Below are 19,889 nucleotides of genomic sequence, written 5' to 3'. Positions count from 1 at the left end.
CGTTCGGGACCGAAGCCGTCTTGCCACCCGAGATAGCTATCTCCACCCTTCGGACAATGGGCTACGACGAGGAAGTCTCCAACGAGGGACTTCGCGCAAACCTCGACGCGCTCGAGGAGCGACGCGCTGATGCGCACTTGAAGGTCCTCTCTTATCAGAGAGCAATCGCCAGGGTCTACAACAGGAAAGTGCGCCCTCGACCGATAAAGTTAGGCGACCTGGTCCTCCGAAAGACCGAAGTCAGCGACCCGACCCGAGCCAGGGGAAAGCTAGCCCCCAAATGGGAAGGACCTTATCGGGTCGTCGAGGTAGTCCGACCAAGCACTTACCGACTCACGTCGGCAAACGGTCGCCCTTTACCAAGAACCTGGAACGCCGAGAACCTTAAGAAGTTCTTCGTATGAAACAAGGAAGCTTTTCCAGAGAAGAAAACGATAAAGACCAAGGGAGAAAAAAAAGTTTTTTTCTATTGAAGATAGCAAAAAACGTCATACAAGACCCGACTTACAAAAGACCGACCAACTAGCAAAAACAAAAGCATAAGACCCCTGTCTTTATCGCTGAGGCTCCTCCAGGCGATCGTCGAAAGGGACCTCCTCGGGCATGTCCACCCCCTGATCCTCGGGATGACGAGCGAAAGGGTTCTCCTCCACCTCGAGACCAGGGTGGCGAACGCGGAAGCGGGACGTGGCAACCCGGTACCCATATTCAAAAGATACGCGCCCCGTCCGCGTCAGCCCGAGCTCAAACCCCCTCGACTTCTTGTACGTCTCGAGGGCCTCCTTGTCCTTCACAGGGCGAAGCCGGACCTCCTCCGCCAGTGCGTCCGAGGCCGCATTCGCCTCGGCCTTCGCCTCGGCTAGCGCGTCCGAGGTGACCCTCGCTTCGGCCTTCGCCTCCTCCAGCTGCTTATTGAGGGAGCTTGCCTCCGACTTCACAAGGCGGAGCTCAGTCCGCTCCACCCTTATTGTCTTTTGAAGGCCTTCGTTGGCCTTCTTAGAGGCCCCGAGCTCCAACCGGAGGCGCGCCGCCTCCGCCTCCAGGTCCGATGCCCGCTGCTCGGCAGCCGCAACAGCCTCCGGGCCAGCCCCGGCCCGAACCTCCTCGATCTGCCGATGCAACTCGGCATTGCGGTTGACGAGGCCACCAATAACCCGGCCGGCGTCGCGCACCCTGTCAATCAGGGCCACAGCGTGGTGGAGACCCTGCATTAAGAGGAACAGTTCAGGAAGATCGGCGTCGGACGGGTGAACATAAAAACAGAAACGTACGTACCCAGGTCAGCGACTGGGCGGACTTATTAAGCAATACGTCCGACGGAAGAATGTACAAGTCCCGAGCCATGTCGGGATGGAGCGCCCCTCGGAGGAACGTGGCGGAGGGATCCCCTCCGGCCCACACCCTATCCCCCCGGGTCAAGCCTTCCCAGCGCGCCACCAGAGGCTCGCTGGACTCCCCGGGCAGGACCTCGCTCGCCAGCCGTGTCTGGAACGGCTCCCCATCGCCGGCTGGGAGTCGACACAGGTCACACACGGAGACCGGGCGGGGACGTTACCCGGTTGCCCGTTGGCTAGGTCCGACCCCGCCACGATGCGGGCCCGCCTCAGGGACCCTCGACGGGGTCGTCTTCGCCTTCTTCGGAGGGCGCTCAGCCCCGACCTCCAGCGGAGCCGCCTCCGAGCGAGGCTGCGGGCCAGCCGGCGGGGCGGGGAGAGAGGGTTCCGGGTCGGCCGACGGAGCAGGAAGAGGGGGCTCAGGCGTCTCGGCCCCCAGAAGCGAGTGGAGGTTCACCATTTCTGCAGGAAACAAAACGGGTTAGTCCCGAAAAGCCAGCCACGCCAAAACCCAAACCAAATGCCGTCAAAACATACCCTGAGGCATCGGGCTAAGGCCCGCCTCGACCAACCACTGCTCGGTCATAGTCCGAATGGCCTGTGACCTAGGGAGGATCTCTCGGAGCCTCCCCAGGGCTTGCCGCTCTGCGTCGCCCAAACAGGGGGTGGTGTTGTCGACCGCCCTCGCGGACCATCGAACCCCGAAACCCCAGTCTTGAGAGCGGCTGATGTAGAAAAACCTCCCCTTCCACCCCTTGTTGCTGGAAGGGCCCCCCCCGACACGAAAACCCGTCCGGGCCGACAGGAAATAGCCCCCCGAACCCTTGCAAAGACGATAACAAGAGAGGAAAAGGTCGAGGCTAGGGGTAATGTCGGCGTAGTGACATTCCCCCAGGAATGCCACTAGGTAACGCCAGGAGTTAGGTGCCATCTAGGATGGCGATATCCGCCAAAGGGACAGGCAAGAAACGATGAGAGGGTGAAGAGGAAAGCGCAAGCCCGCCTCCAGGGCATCAAGGGACAGGGCAAAGCCCTTAGGGACCGGGTCATACGCCCGCTGCCCCGGCTCTGGGGCGCTGAAAAGGTGGTCCTCCGGGATACTGTAACGCTCCCGTAGTCCCACCAGCGCAGACCCGCTCACAACGGAGTCCAGGTCGTGCGGCCACATTAAGGCTTCGAGAGCCCGTGCCGCTTCCGCATCGGAAGATTCAGTGGGGGACGAGGGAGGGTCCCCCTCCCCGGCTCCGACGATGGAAGAAGAAGAGGAGGACGGAGTGGGAGAGGAAGAGAAAGAAGAGGAAGAAGGCGACATCTCCACTGACCTTAGGAAGAGGAAAGGATGATGCAGGGGGCCGAGAAAGGGACTGAGGGAGCGACAACGGTACCCGAAGGGAGGAACGCTGCAGCAGAAGACAGAGGTAAACTCTAACGACTGCTACTTAAAGGCAATGCCTCACCAGGATCAAGGCCCTTCCGCCTCCCGAGGGCGGGCAATAGCTCACCAGCACACGCGCATGGCCGTCGCGTCGCATCGGAAGACACCCAACGACGCTCTGCCTTAATGAGGCCTCGACGTGGCAACCCCGCGGAAGCGGCAGCAGCCGGACTCCTCGACTCCAATGCCCGAAGATGTGCGGCCAGCTCCCCCTTTCGGAGGATAAAGTCAAAGTGCGGTAACTTTTCGACCCCCGCTGCCGCCAAAATCAAAATCAGAGCCCTCGGCCCCCGGCTCTACGCCTTCCCGAGATCGCTCTTGCACGGTCACCCCGTCTGCATGGCGCTCCTCGGCCCCCGGCTCTACGCCTTCCCGAGATCGCTCTTGCACGGTCACCCCGCCTGCATGGCTCCTCGGCCCCCGGTTCTACACCTTCCCGAGATCGCTCTTGCACGGTCACCCCGCCTGCATGGCGCTCCTCGGCCCCCGGCTCTACGCCTTCCCGAGATCGCTCTTGCACGGTCACCCCGCCTGCATGGCGCTCCTCGGCCCCCGGCTCTACGCCTTCCCGAGATCGCTCTTGCACGGTCACCCCGCCTGCATGGCGCTCCTCGGCCCCCGGCTCTACGCCTTCCCGAGATCGCTCTTGCACGGTCACCCCGCCTGCATGGCGCTCCTCGGCCCCCGGCTCTACGCCTTCCCGAGATCGCTCTTGCACGGTCACCCCGCCTGCATGACGCTCCTCGGCCCCCGGCTCTACGCCTTCCCGAGATCGCTCTTGCACGGTCACCCCGCCTGCATGGCGCTCCTCGGCCCCCGGCTCTACGCCTTCCCGAGATCGCCTCTGCGCGGTCACCCCGCCTGCATGGTGCTCCTCGGCTCTCGCTTCCATCACCTCCCGAGACCGCACCCGAGCATTCATCCCGCCTACACCACGCCCCTCGGTCCTCATCGGCCCCATTGCCCTCAACTCCAGCCCTGCTCGGCCTCCCGTTCAAACGGCGTGTCTCGACCTGGCGCCGCTCGGGGAGCGTTCACGCGACCGACCCGTCCACGGCACGCCGCTCGGACCTGCCTAAGGGACGCACTTGAAGCAGTAAGCCATGCGCCAAACTTCCCACATGCCGAACTGACGCATGGCTCCTCTCGGGGGGGGGGGGCAAATGATAGGGTAAAACGCTGGCGTGACGTAATACCCCGGATTAGACACGAAACGCCCCCCCCACGTCGGACGCCCAGCGCAACACGCCGCCCTAGAACGAGCATTAACAACAACGCGACACTCGCCCACACCCACCGTACCCGAACAACCCCCTCGGCTGACCCCTCAGGGCCGGCCGAGGCAGGCGAAGGCACCGATTGACACCCCCCATACCCTGCGGCAACTCAGCCCTCCACGCAACGCCCACGACGACAGACGCCATCAGAGGTACGACCCTGCCCCGGCGAGATGACACATCAGGTAACATCCAACCCACTTATAAATACCCCCCGGTTCCCAACGGACAGGGGGGGCGAAAAAAACAGACTCCTCTCCGCCATCACTAACTTAATCATCGGAGGGGTCGGGGCGAGCAACCGCCCCGACCTTCGTGCAGGTACCCGACCCGTTCCCGGACCCACTCGGCTCCACGGGGATTCCCAGTCAGATTCCTTCCATCAGTCACCACAACATCCCAAGGGGATCCTCACCCGATCCAGTCATTTGGAGCCCCGAACCAGCCGCGTTGCCCCCAGGTCAAGGCTAAAAGGTTACTTACCGTAACAGTTATAGTATTTTTGTAGTATTGTTGAAAACAAAAACACTATGTTTTTTTTACTGTGTTATAGTTTTTTCTTGTATTGCTAAAAACAAAAACACTATGAATATCAACATAATGTTTTTACAAAAAATATTTCTTAGATTTGTCTAATATTCTTAGATTAGTAATTGTTGAATTGATTCTTTTTTTATATTCTTAGATTGGTCATTAAACACTATGCTTTTTTATTATGGGCGAATTAGCAGAAAAAGCTTTTTTGGGGGGGGGTTTAATTACAGTTTATACACCTGCAATTAAATTTACACAAATTATTAGCATTATGTCGTCGTCATTATCAATCTAATATTCACTAGATGTTGACGTTGTGACGAATTATAACTGCGCTGTGACTGGAAGCCGCTAGTGGTCCCCACGAGTGGCCCCATTTGTTCTCCAATGACCGTCCAGGTTCGATGTGATGCGTAACGTCTTGCTTGACCAACTAGTGGTCCCCGCTGTAGTTCCCAATTGGGTTTGGGCTGTGTCCAATAAGCGTCAAAGTCGGTCCACTACCCGATTTAAGACGGCTTAGCGCCCCTCGTCGGAAGGGTGTTCTTTTATCCTTGGCTGGTCGCCTCGCATCTCTTGGTACGATTAGGGTTTGCTACGGTCGTCTGTTCTGGTCTTCTTTTCCTTCAGTTAGGGTTCTTCTTTACAGCGTTCGATGTCGAATCTGATGTTCGAGTACCTTTGTTGATCGGTTTGGTTCTTGCTTCTTATAAATATACCTCGCACGCAGATTTGCTTCCTTCGTGATCGGTTCGGAACGATGAGGCCTGTTTTCGTTGGAAATCTGGAGAGCGATACTCGCCATTCCGATCTCGATCGGCTTTTCTCCAAGTATGGAAGGGTAGATCGCATCGACATGAAGTCTGGTAGATTCCTCCCCTTCTCTTTTTCCTTTCTTCTTGTTTGGTTTTGCTCACGTTCAATAGCCGGAAGGGCTTAAGTGGCTGCCTCCCTCTTTTGTGGAGTTTTGTCTCAAGTAACCTTCTTGGAGAAAAACGGTGTTAACCATGGTTGGTTTTTATTTTATGGTGTTGGTCTGTGCTTTTAGGAGATTTGGTGAATCTTTTTGGGTGCTCCTATAGAACCTTTTTAGCAGAGGAGCATTGTGGTTTATGAGGTTCCTGGAAAGATTAAAAGAAAGCCTATCTTAGGGTATAAATTTTGTAGACGTGACTAACCATTTTCTTTCTTTGGGAGAAGCTGCTGGTTTTCTTAAAAGTATACATGCCATTCTTGTTGCTCCACATGGAAATTAGATGACAGTTTAAAACACGGTTGCTGCAACATATTTTGTTCTTTTATTATTAATCTGCTTGGAGTCGGAGCTCGTAGTTGTCGAATAAATTAAACAATCCCAAGAGATTATTGCTTTTTTTTTTTCTTGTCTAATCGGGTATCAGGTGAAAAGCTCGAGTGTCACCATCTAAGTTTAAGTTAATGCACATGTTTTCATAAAATAACCATTTTAACATAATCTTATGGTAGAAGAATGCGCATTTAACTGACAAATATATGATAATACAGGTGTTGCTGTCGTTCAGCAGTGTTTCTTAGATATCATTATATAATCTAACCGAAGCAATATATGCACATATAAATTACAAGATCATATAATTCTTATCTGTTGATTACCTTTAGTTTAGATAATAAGCTTTTAAGGTTATAGGTGAGTCACTGTTTTTTAACAATGTAGATAATTGACAGGGCACAAGCAAAATTAAGTATATCGTAAAAAGGGATCCCTGTGTAGTTTTGATGAGTTTTGGTTCTGGAGGACAATTGCAATGTTAATAACCTTACATTATCAATTTTAACAAAATATTCTAAACACGGTATTCTTCATTACTTTGTTAAACATACCAAATATATTGCTGGAGGTTGCTTTGATATCTTTCCAGAATGCACAAAGATAAGATGTTTCAAAAGTTTAACAAAAATGCTATTAAATTGCATCCACTCACAGCATGGGTTGCTTTACATGTCACATCACAGAGTGTTTTGTCTTGAGAAGACCAGAACTGTAATACCTCTGTGAAGAATGCCTATATTTAAAAGTTTGCTTTGATGCAGGAACTACTAAGGACGCTGAGCTCTTTCTAGGCTCTCCAAGTTCCATGCAAAAACCATCCATGTCAAAGGAAACCTTTCTTTCAGAACATCAACTCCTCCATTATGCAACCGCCACTCTTCATTTGCATCAAACAAACACATGTTAGGATCTGCTTTGCTTAAAGTTGTTGCCCAAGCTTGATTGTTGAAGAATCGTACCATCATGCCATGCCTTCAGATCATATCATCATGCCATGCCTTCAGATTGTATCATCATGCCATGCCCTCAGATATCATCATTACATGCCAATTGAACGCTTGCTCTATTCGGGGGAAGCATATTCAGCAATGACTTCTTACCTTGGTTTTACATATACGAAATCATGTTTTAGTTGCCATCATATCAGATCTCCATTTTTCACATTCTTAAGGTTCATCAGACCTACAGATAAATGCAGGTGTAGTATTTCTGATATTTCTTGCTTTCCTCAAGCTTAAGAAATCAGTTTTGCATGTGATACTGTTAAGAGAAAAATGAAAATGTACCAACGAAATTTTATTGCTCTCAATATAATTATATTTGTCTTTGGCAGGATATGCTTTTGTTTATTTTGAGGATGAGCGTGACGCTGAAGATGCCATTCATAGGCTTGATGGTATACCTTTTGGTTATAGTAGACGCAGGCTGTCAGTCGAGTGGTCAAAGGTAATATGCTTTCTGACTAAAATTTTCTGTATACAACCATAATATATTTATAATGCAGTTGAATAGATGTATTATCTGCTGATGTTTCAGGATCATGATTTGATCATGAATCTCTTAAGGGACTTCATAGGATCATAAACAAAGGTTGCATCATAAATCAAAGATTTATAGATTTGATGTGTGTGTGTGTGTGTGTGTGTGTATATATATATATATATATATATATATATATATATATATATATATATACATGCGCATATGACGATTGATGGATACCTGAAAAGCATCAACCAGCATATTATTTTATTTTTCAAGGTCTTGTGGCACTATTATGAAGCTGACTGGGTTGTTTGTCATGTCTCACTAAATGAAAAAGATGGTCAAATTCTGGTTGAGTCAAAAATTCACCGAAGGATTGTCCCAGGCACAAGGCTCCCATTAATACCCTGCTTTGGCAAGGGTTTCGATGTACCTAAATTTTTTGTTCCCGTGTTATGAGTCAGACAGATATTGGTTTTGATCCAGAAAGTACAATTTACGCTATGAGCTGACTGACCCTGACAACTTTGGTGTCTTCAAAATTTTCATATTATCTCACCCTAACCTGTGCTGATCTGTTGTTGTACTGGTCTAATTTTTCAGCAGGGAGGACGTGGACCAAGGGATCGTGATGGTTCCAGGCCAGCAGCAAACACGAGGCCTACTCGAACTCTTTTTGTTATCAATTTTGACCCAATTCATACAAGGGTCAGGGACATTGAAAGGCATTTCGAATCTTATGGGAAGATTTTAAATGTTCGGATCAGAAGGAACTTTGCATTTGTTCAGTTTGAAACCCAGGAGGAAGCCACAAAAGCCCTTGAATGCACCAACCTTAGGTTCGTTCTTTCTGCTCTGATCTTTTATGCCCTAAATTTTTTTTCCACCAGTTTCGTGTGAATTGATATCTATGACTATGGTTTCCCTCATCATCCTCAGTAGTAAAATTAGCATGATGTGTATGGTATTCATGGATGTTTGCCCAGTTTTTATCTGCATATGTAAATGATATTGCAGGGACTGCTAATTCATATTGCAGTGACTGCTGCAAATATGTCTTCACTTGATCATGATACTTTACATGCAATTTCAATAATTACTTTTGAAGCAACTGTTGATGCTTTGATTATTTGTCTTCATGTTAGCGACATTTTGGCTTGAAGTGTGAAATTCTGACAATCTCTTTTTCATTCTCAAACAGCACTACGTTAGAACATATTTTCAACATTGTAAATATGTTTTCCTCAGTGTTGATGTTTTCTAGTGTTCTCATAATCATTAGTTGGAGAATCTTAGCCTTTTATTTTAGAAGTGCATTAAGAACATATTGTTATGAATGATTTTTTAATCAAACGTTGTTCTCTCTTTCCTTAATTTATTAAACATATCTCCTATAATTCTGAATTTTGTGTTAATGCTTCATTCATGTACCATGTACTAGCAAACAATCAACTTTGCAATGCATCAGAATTCAGGATGAAGTTAACAGAGTGCAGTTAAATGAAATTAAAAAATAACTCAGCCACCCATTTAAGAACTTTAGTTTTCCCTGTTAAAATCACAATAAGTTGTTGTCATTTGCGGCTGGGAGGTGCTGCAAAAAAAGGACGGGCCGAGTTGCTAATTTCTTGCAGCTTCTTTAACTGAAATATGCATTTTTGCAGGATTGTGCTGACTATATCCTTTTTTTTTAACCTTTCGGTTTGGCAGCAAGATATTGGATAGGATGGTAACAGTTGAGTACGCCTTTAGGGATGATGATGATGGTGATCATGGTGACGTGCGTGATAGCCGAGGTGGTTATGGGAAGCAGGACGATAGGGCATATGGACGCTCTGACAGCCCAGGATACCGAAGGGATCGACCTAGTCCTGATTATGGACGTGCAAGGAGTCCTGTCTATGACCGATACAATGGTCCTTCGCATGATAGGAGTCCGGAGTATGGTCGTTATCGAAGGTGAGGACCACAAATCGTTGAGATATGAAGTGTTTGTAGTCGGAGGCATTTGAGATTGACATTTATGGCATATTGATAAGAGTATCTCAAGCTTTTTATTCTGTAGGTTGTTTTTAAAATTCCACTGTGACATTTCCATTGCTCGACTTGTTGATCTCATCTGCTTTTCTGGATCACAGCCGCTCTCCTCCTGGTCGAAGATCGAGGACTTGAAGATCATGCAGGGGATGTGAATGAAGAAATTTTGTGCTGGTTCTGTTGTTGATTGCACTTGTCGTTTTTAGACATCCTGAATATTATGCATATGATACTGCATAGAATGTCATGGCTAGATATTAGTTTCTTTACTTAAAATCTGATGATTGTTATGTTGGGTGACTCTTTGCTGGCAACTTGTTCAGTGTATTAGCTGTTTTAACCTCTTGGAATGCTGGTAGCATTTATATTTGCCCGTTTAATTCCTGTTATGAAGAGCTGCTAGGGACACTCGAATACAAGCCTAGTGTTGTTGTGGTTGGATAACCACGATGTGGTTGTGATGGAATGTGCTGGAGAACCACGATGTAACTAACGATGAGGATTGTAACCATGGAACCAAAGCAATTGGACGGAGGCCATTGTCCAGTTTTTTCCTCTGCCCATTATGGATGTTCTAGTGAGCATGATTTGCTCATACATCTGGGTTCAGTTTCCCTGGTGTTTGATTCAATTCAAAACGTTGGAGTTGCCTTTGAGTGTGGACGGTGTTTGTGGTGTGTGTTTTTTAAAATCACGAGTGCCTACTACCTCGGTATTTAAATTTTATATTGTATAATGAATAATTATGCTTAAGATTTAGTAGTAAATAAATGTGATACTTAAAGATTTCTATATGGATTTGAATCCGACCCTTTATTGTATTGCTTTTATGGTTCATCTTTGTATTTTATAGTGGTGTCTTGTCATATGAGTCTTGGCGCTTGAGGTGTCTTTTTGGCTCTGGTGGCTTTTTTTCCTGCACAGCTAAAGTGTTAATTTAGCTGTGCAGGAAAAAAGAGTTAATAACAAAACTAGAAAATTTCAAGTTGCATCTTATTGTTGCTTCAGGGGAAAAAAAGAAAAAGAAGAAAGAAAAAAAAAATCGACTGTTCTTTCTGAAAGAAAGGAGGTAATCAAACAGCAAAATCATTGCACAGTATTGTCATCAGTGATACGAAATTATAGACCATTTTATTGCGTCGCATGTTTTCCATCAAATAGGAGAAATCTACATTGATTGTCGAAGAGGTGCTGCAGCCTTTTACAGCATCCGATCGATGATCAGCATCTAACCACGTTTATTAACGCAGATTTATGATCTCCAACATCTTCCAACAATCACGCCGTGGGTCTCAACACCTCCCTCTCGATCGCCTTCTCCAGCCACGCCTCGGCGTCCGCCATCATCTCCGGGCTCAGCCTCACCATCAGCACGCAGAACTCCTTCTCGTCGAGCGCCCCGTCCCCGTCCATGTCCCCTTCCCTCACCATCGCCGCCGCATCCTCCGCCGTCATCCCCGCCATCCCCAGCGCCGCCGCGTTCCTCCTCAGGCTCTCCGGCGTTATGACCCCCCTCCCGGGCTCCGCCAGCAACCGGAAGCCCCCGCACAGCTCCGACACGAACTGCTCCGCTTCCAGCCTCTCGGCCATCACCGGCACCAAGTCCTCGTACTCCTCCGACTCCGTCGCAGCTGCGTGCTTCTCTTCCTCCATCGCCAGACCTTCCAAGTCTCTGTTGATGCTGCAGAGATGGTTTAGGCGTCGATCGAGGGTACAACTTGTCTTCTATCGGCTTCTTCGGCCAGGCTGCAAAGGTGTGGGGCCGAAGCCGGACGTGCCGACCGCGTCACGCGCCATTCGCGTTTGCTGTCCTTGTCGTCGTGGAGGTTTCAAATGGGCGCTTTCTCCGAAGCTTCGTCGTCGCTTCGGAGGATTCGGCATCGCCTGTGCTGTGAGCTGCGAGCGACTTCTTCTGGGGCAGGTTTCATGCGGTCGCCACGCGTGAAGGATGCGATCGTTCGATCCCGTGAAGACGGGACGGGGCCAATTTTAGCAGAGAATTTGACTCTCGACCTAATTGTCGGCCAATCAACACGGTGTTGAAAAGTCAAAACGTGCAACCGTCAGCCTCAAGCGGCCGCTCCACTTCCACGTTCAGTGCACTGTTGTTCATTCTGCTCTCAGTTTGGTCTCCAATATCTTTGTTGGATGGAAAGAATCAAAAAAAAAAAAAGTGATTTCACGAGAAGATATCTCAGTTTTCAATTTTTTATTTAGCTTTTCTTTAATACCTTAAATATCAATGATCGCCGATGCTCTTTTTTTTTTTAATCTCTTTTTCAAGTAGATGGTGAGGTCAAATCAAGTCTGAACATTCAAAATAATTTATATTATTTATCAAGTATTTGCTAAAATAATTATTCGTAAGATATCGAGTTAAATATATTCTTTAATTTATCTTTTTTTTTTAAGTCTTTGAAAGACTATAAAAGATTTCGGAGAGACCAATCCTTTATGAATTAAGATTCTGCATGACTTAAACAAAATTAGTTAAGTCTATAATGGATGTCTTGATCCGTAGCAATATTATATGAATACTTGTGAGGTCTTATGTTCATAACGGATCACCTTTGATCATTTGTCATATAGTCATTTAGAGTTTATAAAATTTATGTTTGTAATTTGTATTATCTATTTAACGAAATGATTATTTATAGTAACGTAAGTTAAACATTTTCGTTAACTCATATTTTCTTTTCTTTCGTATGTTCTTAAGGGATCATAAGAAAATGGTTTGGGGAAACTAATCCTTTGCTAATGAACTTATAAAGGGCTAACTAAGTTTATGATAAGGAGGTGATGATGCCTATTGGAAGGAGATGACGGAGATATTTAGAGAGAAAAAAAAAAGACACAAAATGAGAAATTTTGTTTTCAATGCCTTAAAATCACCTAATGAAAAAAATAAATATCATAGAGTTCATATATTAATTAAATTTTATTTTCTATTCTTTTCGTCTCTTTAATTCAACTGCTTAAGCTTTTTAGGATTTATGATCATCTAACCATAATCTTATCACAAACATCTATTTCTTCTATCTAAATTATTAGATTTAGCGGGGATTTGGCCATTACAACTTGTTGGATAGAGAGAAGTGCGTGGATGGCACTATCGAGGAAGTTGAATGGTTTGGTGAGATTTGAATCGAAAAGAAAAGATAGAATAAGATTAAAATTTTCAAGAAATTGCTATAGAATCTCTCTTTTCCTGCCTTCGTTTATCAGCTCAAGAGAAGAGAAGGTGTTTCACTTTATTGGGTTGATTCCACCAGAATGCAGATAATTCTCGTATGCACTGTTGGTCAATAAGACACCATGATGGATCGGCTGATAAGGTTGTCTTACACTTGCATAGCAAACATACCACCACTAAATCTACTGAATTAGAAAATAAGTTTTACAAGATCATTAGATAACCTTCAAAATAAAATTTTTTGAATTCTAATTCACAAAGTAACTAATGAAAGAACAGCAAAAGTGTACTCGAAGGAAACTTCATAGCAAACATCTGAAATAGATGTAGCAATTCATTGGAGGGTTCAATAGTAAGTAAGTTGGACACAAACCTGCAGGCAAAGCTGTAATTTGGTACCTTATGTTCAAAGACCAGAATGGTATAGTCTCTTTGATCTAATGAACAAACTGGAATACAAATTTACAACACCCATATAAATTTTAATTAAAAAAAGGGATGAGAAAAAAGCCCTCTTGTCTTGACAATGTCATAATCAGGATGAAGACAGATATAACTACAGCTCAGCTCAGTAATAATTTTCTTTTGGCTTAGCAGCCACACCCAATCTTAGATGTTTATGAACCCTCAAGAAGATATGGAATGAAATATATTCTCTTGTTCCACATGATCTATCTAAATAGTTCTTTTTCTGACATAAAAAGGCATCACAAAATTATGCATGTCACTGATGATGGCAGAAGCAGTTCTAACAGTGTCAGTAGGCGCAAATGAAAATTAAATGTGTGATGCTAGTTTGGTTACTTCCACAGGGATGGCAAAAGCAGGAAGGACAACATAAGGTCTATACAAGTCTTTGCTTCAGGTTCAGGTCAACCCCTCGATTAATAGATGTCATGATAGTCATAGAAAGACTAGTTTGCAATAATTCATGGAAGATGATATCTCAACATAGTCGTAGGTTGAAAGATGAATTGTGCAAATAAGAAACAAATGTGTATGGATTCTATATTGTCCAAAAAAAAAATCAGATTTGAAGCAAAAGAATAACAAAACACATGGCAAATTGTAAGTCCATGGAGTCCAACCATATGCAACCACATCATAAAAAATCACAGACTAACACTAAATGTTGCCATAAGTTCCTTGGACAAGGTATCCATCATATTCCATAGGAAAACCCCTACCAAAATAGAAAAAGATTAAGTTTGAGATAAATAGGAAGAGTAGGATACAATTAACCACCACTCTTCCTTGCAAACCATCTCTTCCTAGCATTCTCCATTGCCTCCTCTCGCATCCTTGATAGCTCATAAAAACAACGTTGGTATTGAGCTTCAATCAAATCAAGCTCCGCCCTCAATTCACATTGATCTTTATCCGTCAGGGACAGTGAAGAAGAGGCCTTCAATAGATACGAACTACTATGATGTTCACCTACATGATATATAGAAGGTTCCAAATTATTCACATTGCCACTCAAAGGAAGTTCCTCAGCAATTTCCCCAACACCTCTATCTCCTTTAGAATCAACATCAGTAGTATATTCACTTAAGCTTTTTGTAATTCCAGAAACAACTGAATTAGCTGACATATGAGAACCTTTATCCGCTCCATCAACCCCACTCCATAATAAATTACAACCAGCAGTTGTCATTGCCTCATACATCTTCTTGTATGATATTCCATCATCAACTTCTGCAAGTTGTCCTGAGATTCCCAAGTTTAACTGAGATAACTCAGCATGGTCATAGTTTCTCCCAGAGTCAGCACTCGACTTTAGTGTATTTGAAGGACACTCAGAGTGAAGTTCATTATTGTCATAAGCATCATACCGCTTGCATGGGCTGATGTTCTCACTAGAAGAATGATTGGTAGAAGGTATCCAACCAGGTACGAATTTCATGATCAAAAAATCAATAAAATCAGCTATGAAGACAACATCATAATCAGACAGATCTAGCTGCTCCACCATTTCTGCAGCCACTGCAAGTGCTGTGTCCGAATCCAAGTAAAAGAGGAAATGTATGTTCTTCACCCTACCTACAAGAATGAAGGATAACAGATGGATTAACAATTTTACAAAAACTCAAAAAAAATCACCAATACCTTTGTTTACGTACCATATGTGTCTGCAATACGCAAGATTAATGAGACAGAATTGTCATCAATTTTCTCTCCTTTCAATTTAAATTCGTTATTTCGATTTGTTCTTTGGAATTCCAGCGCCGGGGTAAGTGCTGTTAGATTAAAGTTCTCAGTGCAAGTACTAGTTGGAATTGACTTGTAATCAGAATCAATTTCCATAGATAGAGGCCTTGAAATTGGATTATCCATATTCTGTATATTGTTGGGCACATGAATAGGATCTGTAGGAGGTTCCTTTGTGCTATTTATTTGAAGAAATGGATCTTTCAAGAGCTCCTTGGCAGGCAATCTCTTAGCAGCAGAAACCAAGCACTTCTCAATAAACTGCTGTGCTTGAGGATCTTTTACTTTAGCAAGTGCAGCAGGTTTTATTCCCTACAATATTACATATGCAATGATTCTTGATCAAACAAAAAGTGCTTGTAAATTTTTTAATAACTCGTTGGGCATACATGCCTAATATAGTTAGCAACTTACAGATGTGACTTTCTTATAAATCTGAGCTGGATTTTTGCATTCACTGTATGGGTATTCAAGTGTAATCATCTCCAACATGCACATTCCAAAAGAATAAATGTCAACTAATTCATCATACTCCTCCTCATAAAGCTCTGGGGCCATAAACTCAGGGGTACCTACAGGTATTAACACACAGTAATTACTTACCCTAAGAAAACAAATATATGGAAAAAAAATCAAATACATTTCCTGAAACAAGTTATAAATTCAAAGAAAAAACTAGTACATGGCACTTAACACATTGGGCTGGTGGTCATAATACCAGATGTACTTACCAAAGATTGAGGGTTCGAAACTGATCCTTTGTAATAAAAACTAGAGCATGGGTAATAGAAAGATAAATACAAAGGCATTAGTTGCTTAGTTACTATGAAAGTGCCAATAGGCAACGCTAATATAGATCATCATCAAGATAAATTCTCCATTAAACCCTAATGATAAATATGTCGATAATGCGACCAAAAGTCTACAAATTGTTTATCGACGCGCTTTCAGATAGTCTAAGATTTTTATAGGTATTAACACGCATTATTTAATTACCCTAAGAAGACAAATATATGCAGAAAACCAAATGCAGTTGCTGAAACAAGTTATAAATGGAAAGTAAAATACTAAATCATGGGCAAAAAGAAAAAAACAACAAAGCCATAAGTTGCTTAGCTACTATGAAAATGCTAATCGGCAATACTTATATAGGTCATCATCAAGAGAAATTCTCCATTAAATCCTAATGACGAATATGTCAATAATGAGACCAAAAATCTATGAATTGTTTCCCAACACGCTTTCGAGTAGTTTAAGATTTTTCTAATTGTTGTGCACAGAATACGAACAGGTGCAGTTTCATTCTTTAGCACAAAAGGATAAAAAAATCAAACCATTTTTCTTACCAATAACACTTCGAGCTCTAGGTTGTTGCATGACAATTGCCAACCCAAGATCGCCGATTTTAACTTCTCCATGATTGCCATTCACGAAGATGTTATCACATTTCAGATCTCGATGAAGAATAGGAGGCTTGTGATTGTGAAGATACTCCAAACCTCGAAGAATTTGCCTTGCCCAGCTTTTGATTGCCTTCATGTCAACATGCTTATGCTTCTTACGATATCTACAAGTTTAAAACAAAAAATGACTTACAAAAGTTTCTTATCCGAAGAATCCAAGCATCTGATAGAATGACCAGAAAACCTACTGCCTTAGACTTCCGGAAGTGAAAAGCTCGGTAATGATGTTTATGGTCTTATTTTGATGATCAACCCATGAATCATAAAATTTGATGATATTCTCATGCATTAAGGACTTGAGCAGATAAACTTCAGAATACAACCGTTCCAGGTTGTCTGGAGATTGCAACACTTCATCGAGGCACACCTGGTTCCATGCAACTTCTATCCCATCAATCTCATCAAATGCTTTATAACTACACAGCACCAGGAGAACATAAATGTGCAAAATTCAGAGACATTTATCATGCTTATACTTTTCCAAGTGCAAAAAACCAAGCAAATTATAAATGGAAACAGGTTTAGTATTTTGAGACATACACAGTCTTGAATGCTCCTCTCCCCAAAATCTCTTTATACTGCAGTGCCAGACAAAGAGGAAACCAATAAATTAATAAAAATTATAAGTCGGAAGAGATCAATCGAAATAGTAATCAGTTTACAATAACAAGGAAAAACGAAGGTCTCAAGTATCTACAGTCAGCTCGTATGGTGAAAAAAGACATCTTTCTTGAGGTAAATAATTGTACAACCAATATAACACATGGCATCAAACACAATGAACTCACACGAATATAGCGTCCGTTGGGATTAACCTCCACGCACTCGGCATCCAACGTGCCGCCACCAACGCCTCGGACCCCAAGTTCTAACGGGAATCCATTGATGGATGCCGGTCCCATTTGTAACGACGACGACGACGAGAACAAAAACAGCAAAGGAAAAAAGAAGGAAGGGAAGGAAAGAGAAAAGGAACTATCTTAGGCGCCTTGAGGAGATCCGACAGAGACAGTAGCAGCCTTCTCAGAAAACGCCTCGGACGCGACGGAGAAGGAGTCAGAAGCAGATCGCAGGCGGCACCTGCAAGCCACGGCGGGGGTCTCCGCGAAGCCCAGATCCATCACCCCGCTCCCGCTAGAAGATCGGCGCCGGCCCCTCATTCTCCAGCGACAGCTCCCGGTGCCCGCCGATTGCTCGTGGTCTCCATCCCCCGATCGCGAAGGGGTCAAGCCCCTACGAGGCGGGTCGGAGCAGGAGGGCGGCCCAAACCACCATCACAGGGATCGGATCGACAAGGCGCGGGGCAGGAGCCGGATTCAAGGGAAGGGGGCGAGGGGAGAAGAGAACAAAAACCCTAACTCGATCAGGGGCAGGAGAAGGCGGGCGGAAAGGATAGAAACGGCGAAGCGGGAGGCGGACCGAAAGAGAAGGGAAGATCTAACAGGTGTTGGGTAGAATTGCCGAACCTTTTCTCCCTTCCTATTTCTTAGTTTCGGATAATTAAAGAGATCCCTCTCCGGTGGCCGTTTAATTGCTGGAAACGACCTCTCCCTCCCTCCCTCCCTCTTTTAGCTACCGGCGAGACAATAGGAAGGCCGTCTTCCGAATAATATTATATATATTTTTATGATTTATTTAAGTCGATCAAACTCGATCAACCATCAAATAAGAATTATTTGACGACCCAAAAAAATCTAAATAAATATGGTTTTCTATGCACTCGCTGTATGCGGTGCATGTGAAAGAAGAAAGAGAATTAATGATGGCAAAGTGAGAAAGAAGAATGAATACATGGCAAGAGATCGTTTCCAAACCATTTCCCCATCGCTTCTTAATTGTGCTCCAAATCCGAACAATTTAGACTCCATCAATAATTTATTACTCGATCATTAACAATATTTTGAAATCATTCCAAATTATTTGTGTGTAGTTTTTTCCTCCTCCGTATGTACTTTTCAACATAAGAATGTATGTATGTTCGAATGTTGTGCATAAAGTTAATTAATATAGTTAAAATTAGGATATGAATAAGAAATCATTTTATCGAAAGTTGTTGAATCCACTACGATCTTATATTAAGGTTGCTATTTGTTAGATCTATTATTAGATCAACTCAACTTGACACTGGTTGATTCGAGCTTAATTGTGATGATTGTTGGAATCATCTTGAGGATGGAGCTCTGATTTGGTTATCAGAGAGGATCTGATGATTTTGTGTATTTTGATTGATTATAGATATTTCAAAAATAGAAATATGCTATGTTGTGAAGCCATTGCAAGTTTGGAAGGGCTTAAAGCTGTCGAGCACAAGAAAATTCAACACATTGGTTTGGAAACAAACACGCAAATCTTTCTTGGTCATCTACTTGGGAAAGAAAGAATCTTCTCTACTATGGAGCATATCTTAAACATGCAATATGAGATATTGCATGTTTAACGTGAAGACAATAAGATTGTTAATTGACTAACAACCCATTGTTCGTTGGAATAATATTTATTTTCGTTAGAGTTCTTCTGTCATTTAAGCTCTATAATTAATTCTCGAATCGCTTCTTCTGAAGAAAGGTGATACTATTGTGGGATTGTGGAGATGATTCCTCTGCTCAACGAGTCATAGTCATTCTACACGACAGCCGAAGGAATAGATGTAAGAGTATATTTGATATAAGTCAACGAATGACGCATACACAGCAAAACGTTGCAACTTTAGAATCTAATAATGTTTCCATTTTGTTAAGGCCCACTTGCTCTTCTTATACAGAGGAAGATGCAAGAGGTATAATTAAAATTAAGTAAAGGAGGAGTTATGCTTTGTGTAGAATAGGATAATGTCAAACAAAGCTTTAGAATGTGATGCGTTCATTTGTTTAAGTAAAGCGAGCCCCCACTGGCCAACATGCGGTCTTCAAGTCTATATAGTACGAAAGCCACATAAGAGTGAGTGTCTTGAGATGGATTTTTGGGTAGCCTTCACGATTATGAACAAAAATAATATATCTCCCTCGAGAGTTAAGTTCTCTTTTTGTATTTATTCTTTTAAGTTTTCGATTAAGGTATTAAAGTATTTAAATTTTAATATTAGCATAAATATTGGTAACCATGATTAATAGCAATTAGCAAACCAAGTGAGTCATTTTTTTTTATTCGACTCGATTAAAGTAAAGATACTCTAAACCAAAATCGATTTGGACTTACCTAATCGAACCAATTCAAAACCAATTAATCGATCAATATTTTTAAATGAACGATTCAATTCAATTGAATGGAATAAAATCTAGATCCAATTGAGTCAACATAATAAGATTCGTAAAACTAAGTCCAGAAAACTTAGGATAGTAAACTCAATTGAACTATAAAATTTTAAACTAAAATCGATTTGATTCGAATTCCAATTCCATTTTTCGAACACCCAAAGAGTTAAAGATTTTATGCAAAGCTAAAACATTTAATATAATATACTATTAAATTTTGAAGAGGCATATGCTTTTATGTAAAAAATTAATGTACATCTAAAAACCATTATATGTTAATTTATTGCGACTCAACCACTAAGCTAGATGTAATACACAGCCATATGTTTCTTACACTCTTCAGCCAATTCCCCAAGTCGA

General features: G+C 43.5%; 3 protein-coding genes across 5 annotated transcripts; 1 reads left to right on the top strand and 2 right to left on the bottom strand.

The window, feature by feature from the left end:
• Positions 1 to 5,065: 5,065 nt before the first annotated feature.
• LOC103975942 (serine/arginine-rich splicing factor RS31) lies at positions 5,066 to 9,701 on the top strand. Of its 3 annotated transcripts, none has more exons than XM_065104943.1 (6): positions 5,066 to 5,159; positions 5,311 to 5,446; positions 7,223 to 7,335; positions 7,981 to 8,213; positions 9,085 to 9,333; positions 9,513 to 9,701. In XM_065104943.1, exons 2-6 carry the CDS (start codon positions 5,341 to 5,343, stop codon positions 9,544 to 9,546), a joined length of 735 nt encoding a protein of 244 aa, XP_064961015.1. In that variant the 5' UTR covers positions 5,066 to 5,159; positions 5,311 to 5,340; the 3' UTR covers positions 9,547 to 9,701. The 3 variants fall into 3 exon arrangements, with proteins under 3 accessions (XP_064961015.1, XP_009389366.1, XP_009389375.1); XM_009391091.3 differs by having other exon boundaries at positions 7,978 to 8,213; XM_009391100.3 differs by having other exon boundaries at positions 5,110 to 5,209; positions 7,978 to 8,213.
• An 819-nt stretch (positions 9,702 to 10,520) lies between these two features.
• On the bottom strand, positions 10,521 to 11,520 carry LOC135610439 (calcium-binding protein KIC-like). The gene has a single exon (XM_065104944.1). It carries the CDS (start codon positions 11,062 to 11,064, stop codon positions 10,690 to 10,692), a length of 375 nt encoding a protein of 124 aa, XP_064961016.1. The 5' UTR covers positions 11,065 to 11,520; the 3' UTR covers positions 10,521 to 10,689.
• A 2,189-nt stretch (positions 11,521 to 13,709) lies between these two features.
• Positions 13,710 to 17,849, bottom strand: LOC135610438 (probable serine/threonine-protein kinase WNK4). Its single transcript, XM_065104942.1, has 7 exons — positions 17,067 to 17,849; positions 16,819 to 16,856; positions 16,467 to 16,694; positions 16,162 to 16,382; positions 15,230 to 15,387; positions 14,728 to 15,127; positions 13,710 to 14,647 (listed from the first exon to the last, which is right to left on the bottom strand). The coding sequence occupies exons 1-7, from the start codon at positions 17,178 to 17,180 to the stop codon at positions 13,842 to 13,844; spliced, it is 1,965 nt and encodes a 654-aa protein (XP_064961014.1). The 5' UTR covers positions 17,181 to 17,849; the 3' UTR covers positions 13,710 to 13,841.
• Between the last annotated feature and the right edge of the window lie 2,040 nt (positions 17,850 to 19,889).

The sequence above is a fragment of the Musa acuminata genome, chromosome BXJ2-4, assembly GCF_036884655.1.
Source record: "Musa acuminata AAA Group cultivar baxijiao chromosome BXJ2-4, Cavendish_Baxijiao_AAA, whole genome shotgun sequence".
Taxonomy (NCBI): Eukaryota; Viridiplantae; Streptophyta; class Magnoliopsida; order Zingiberales; family Musaceae; genus Musa; species Musa acuminata.
The sequence above is the reverse complement of the archived record's forward strand: the minus strand, read 5'-3'. Positions and strand labels throughout refer to the sequence as shown.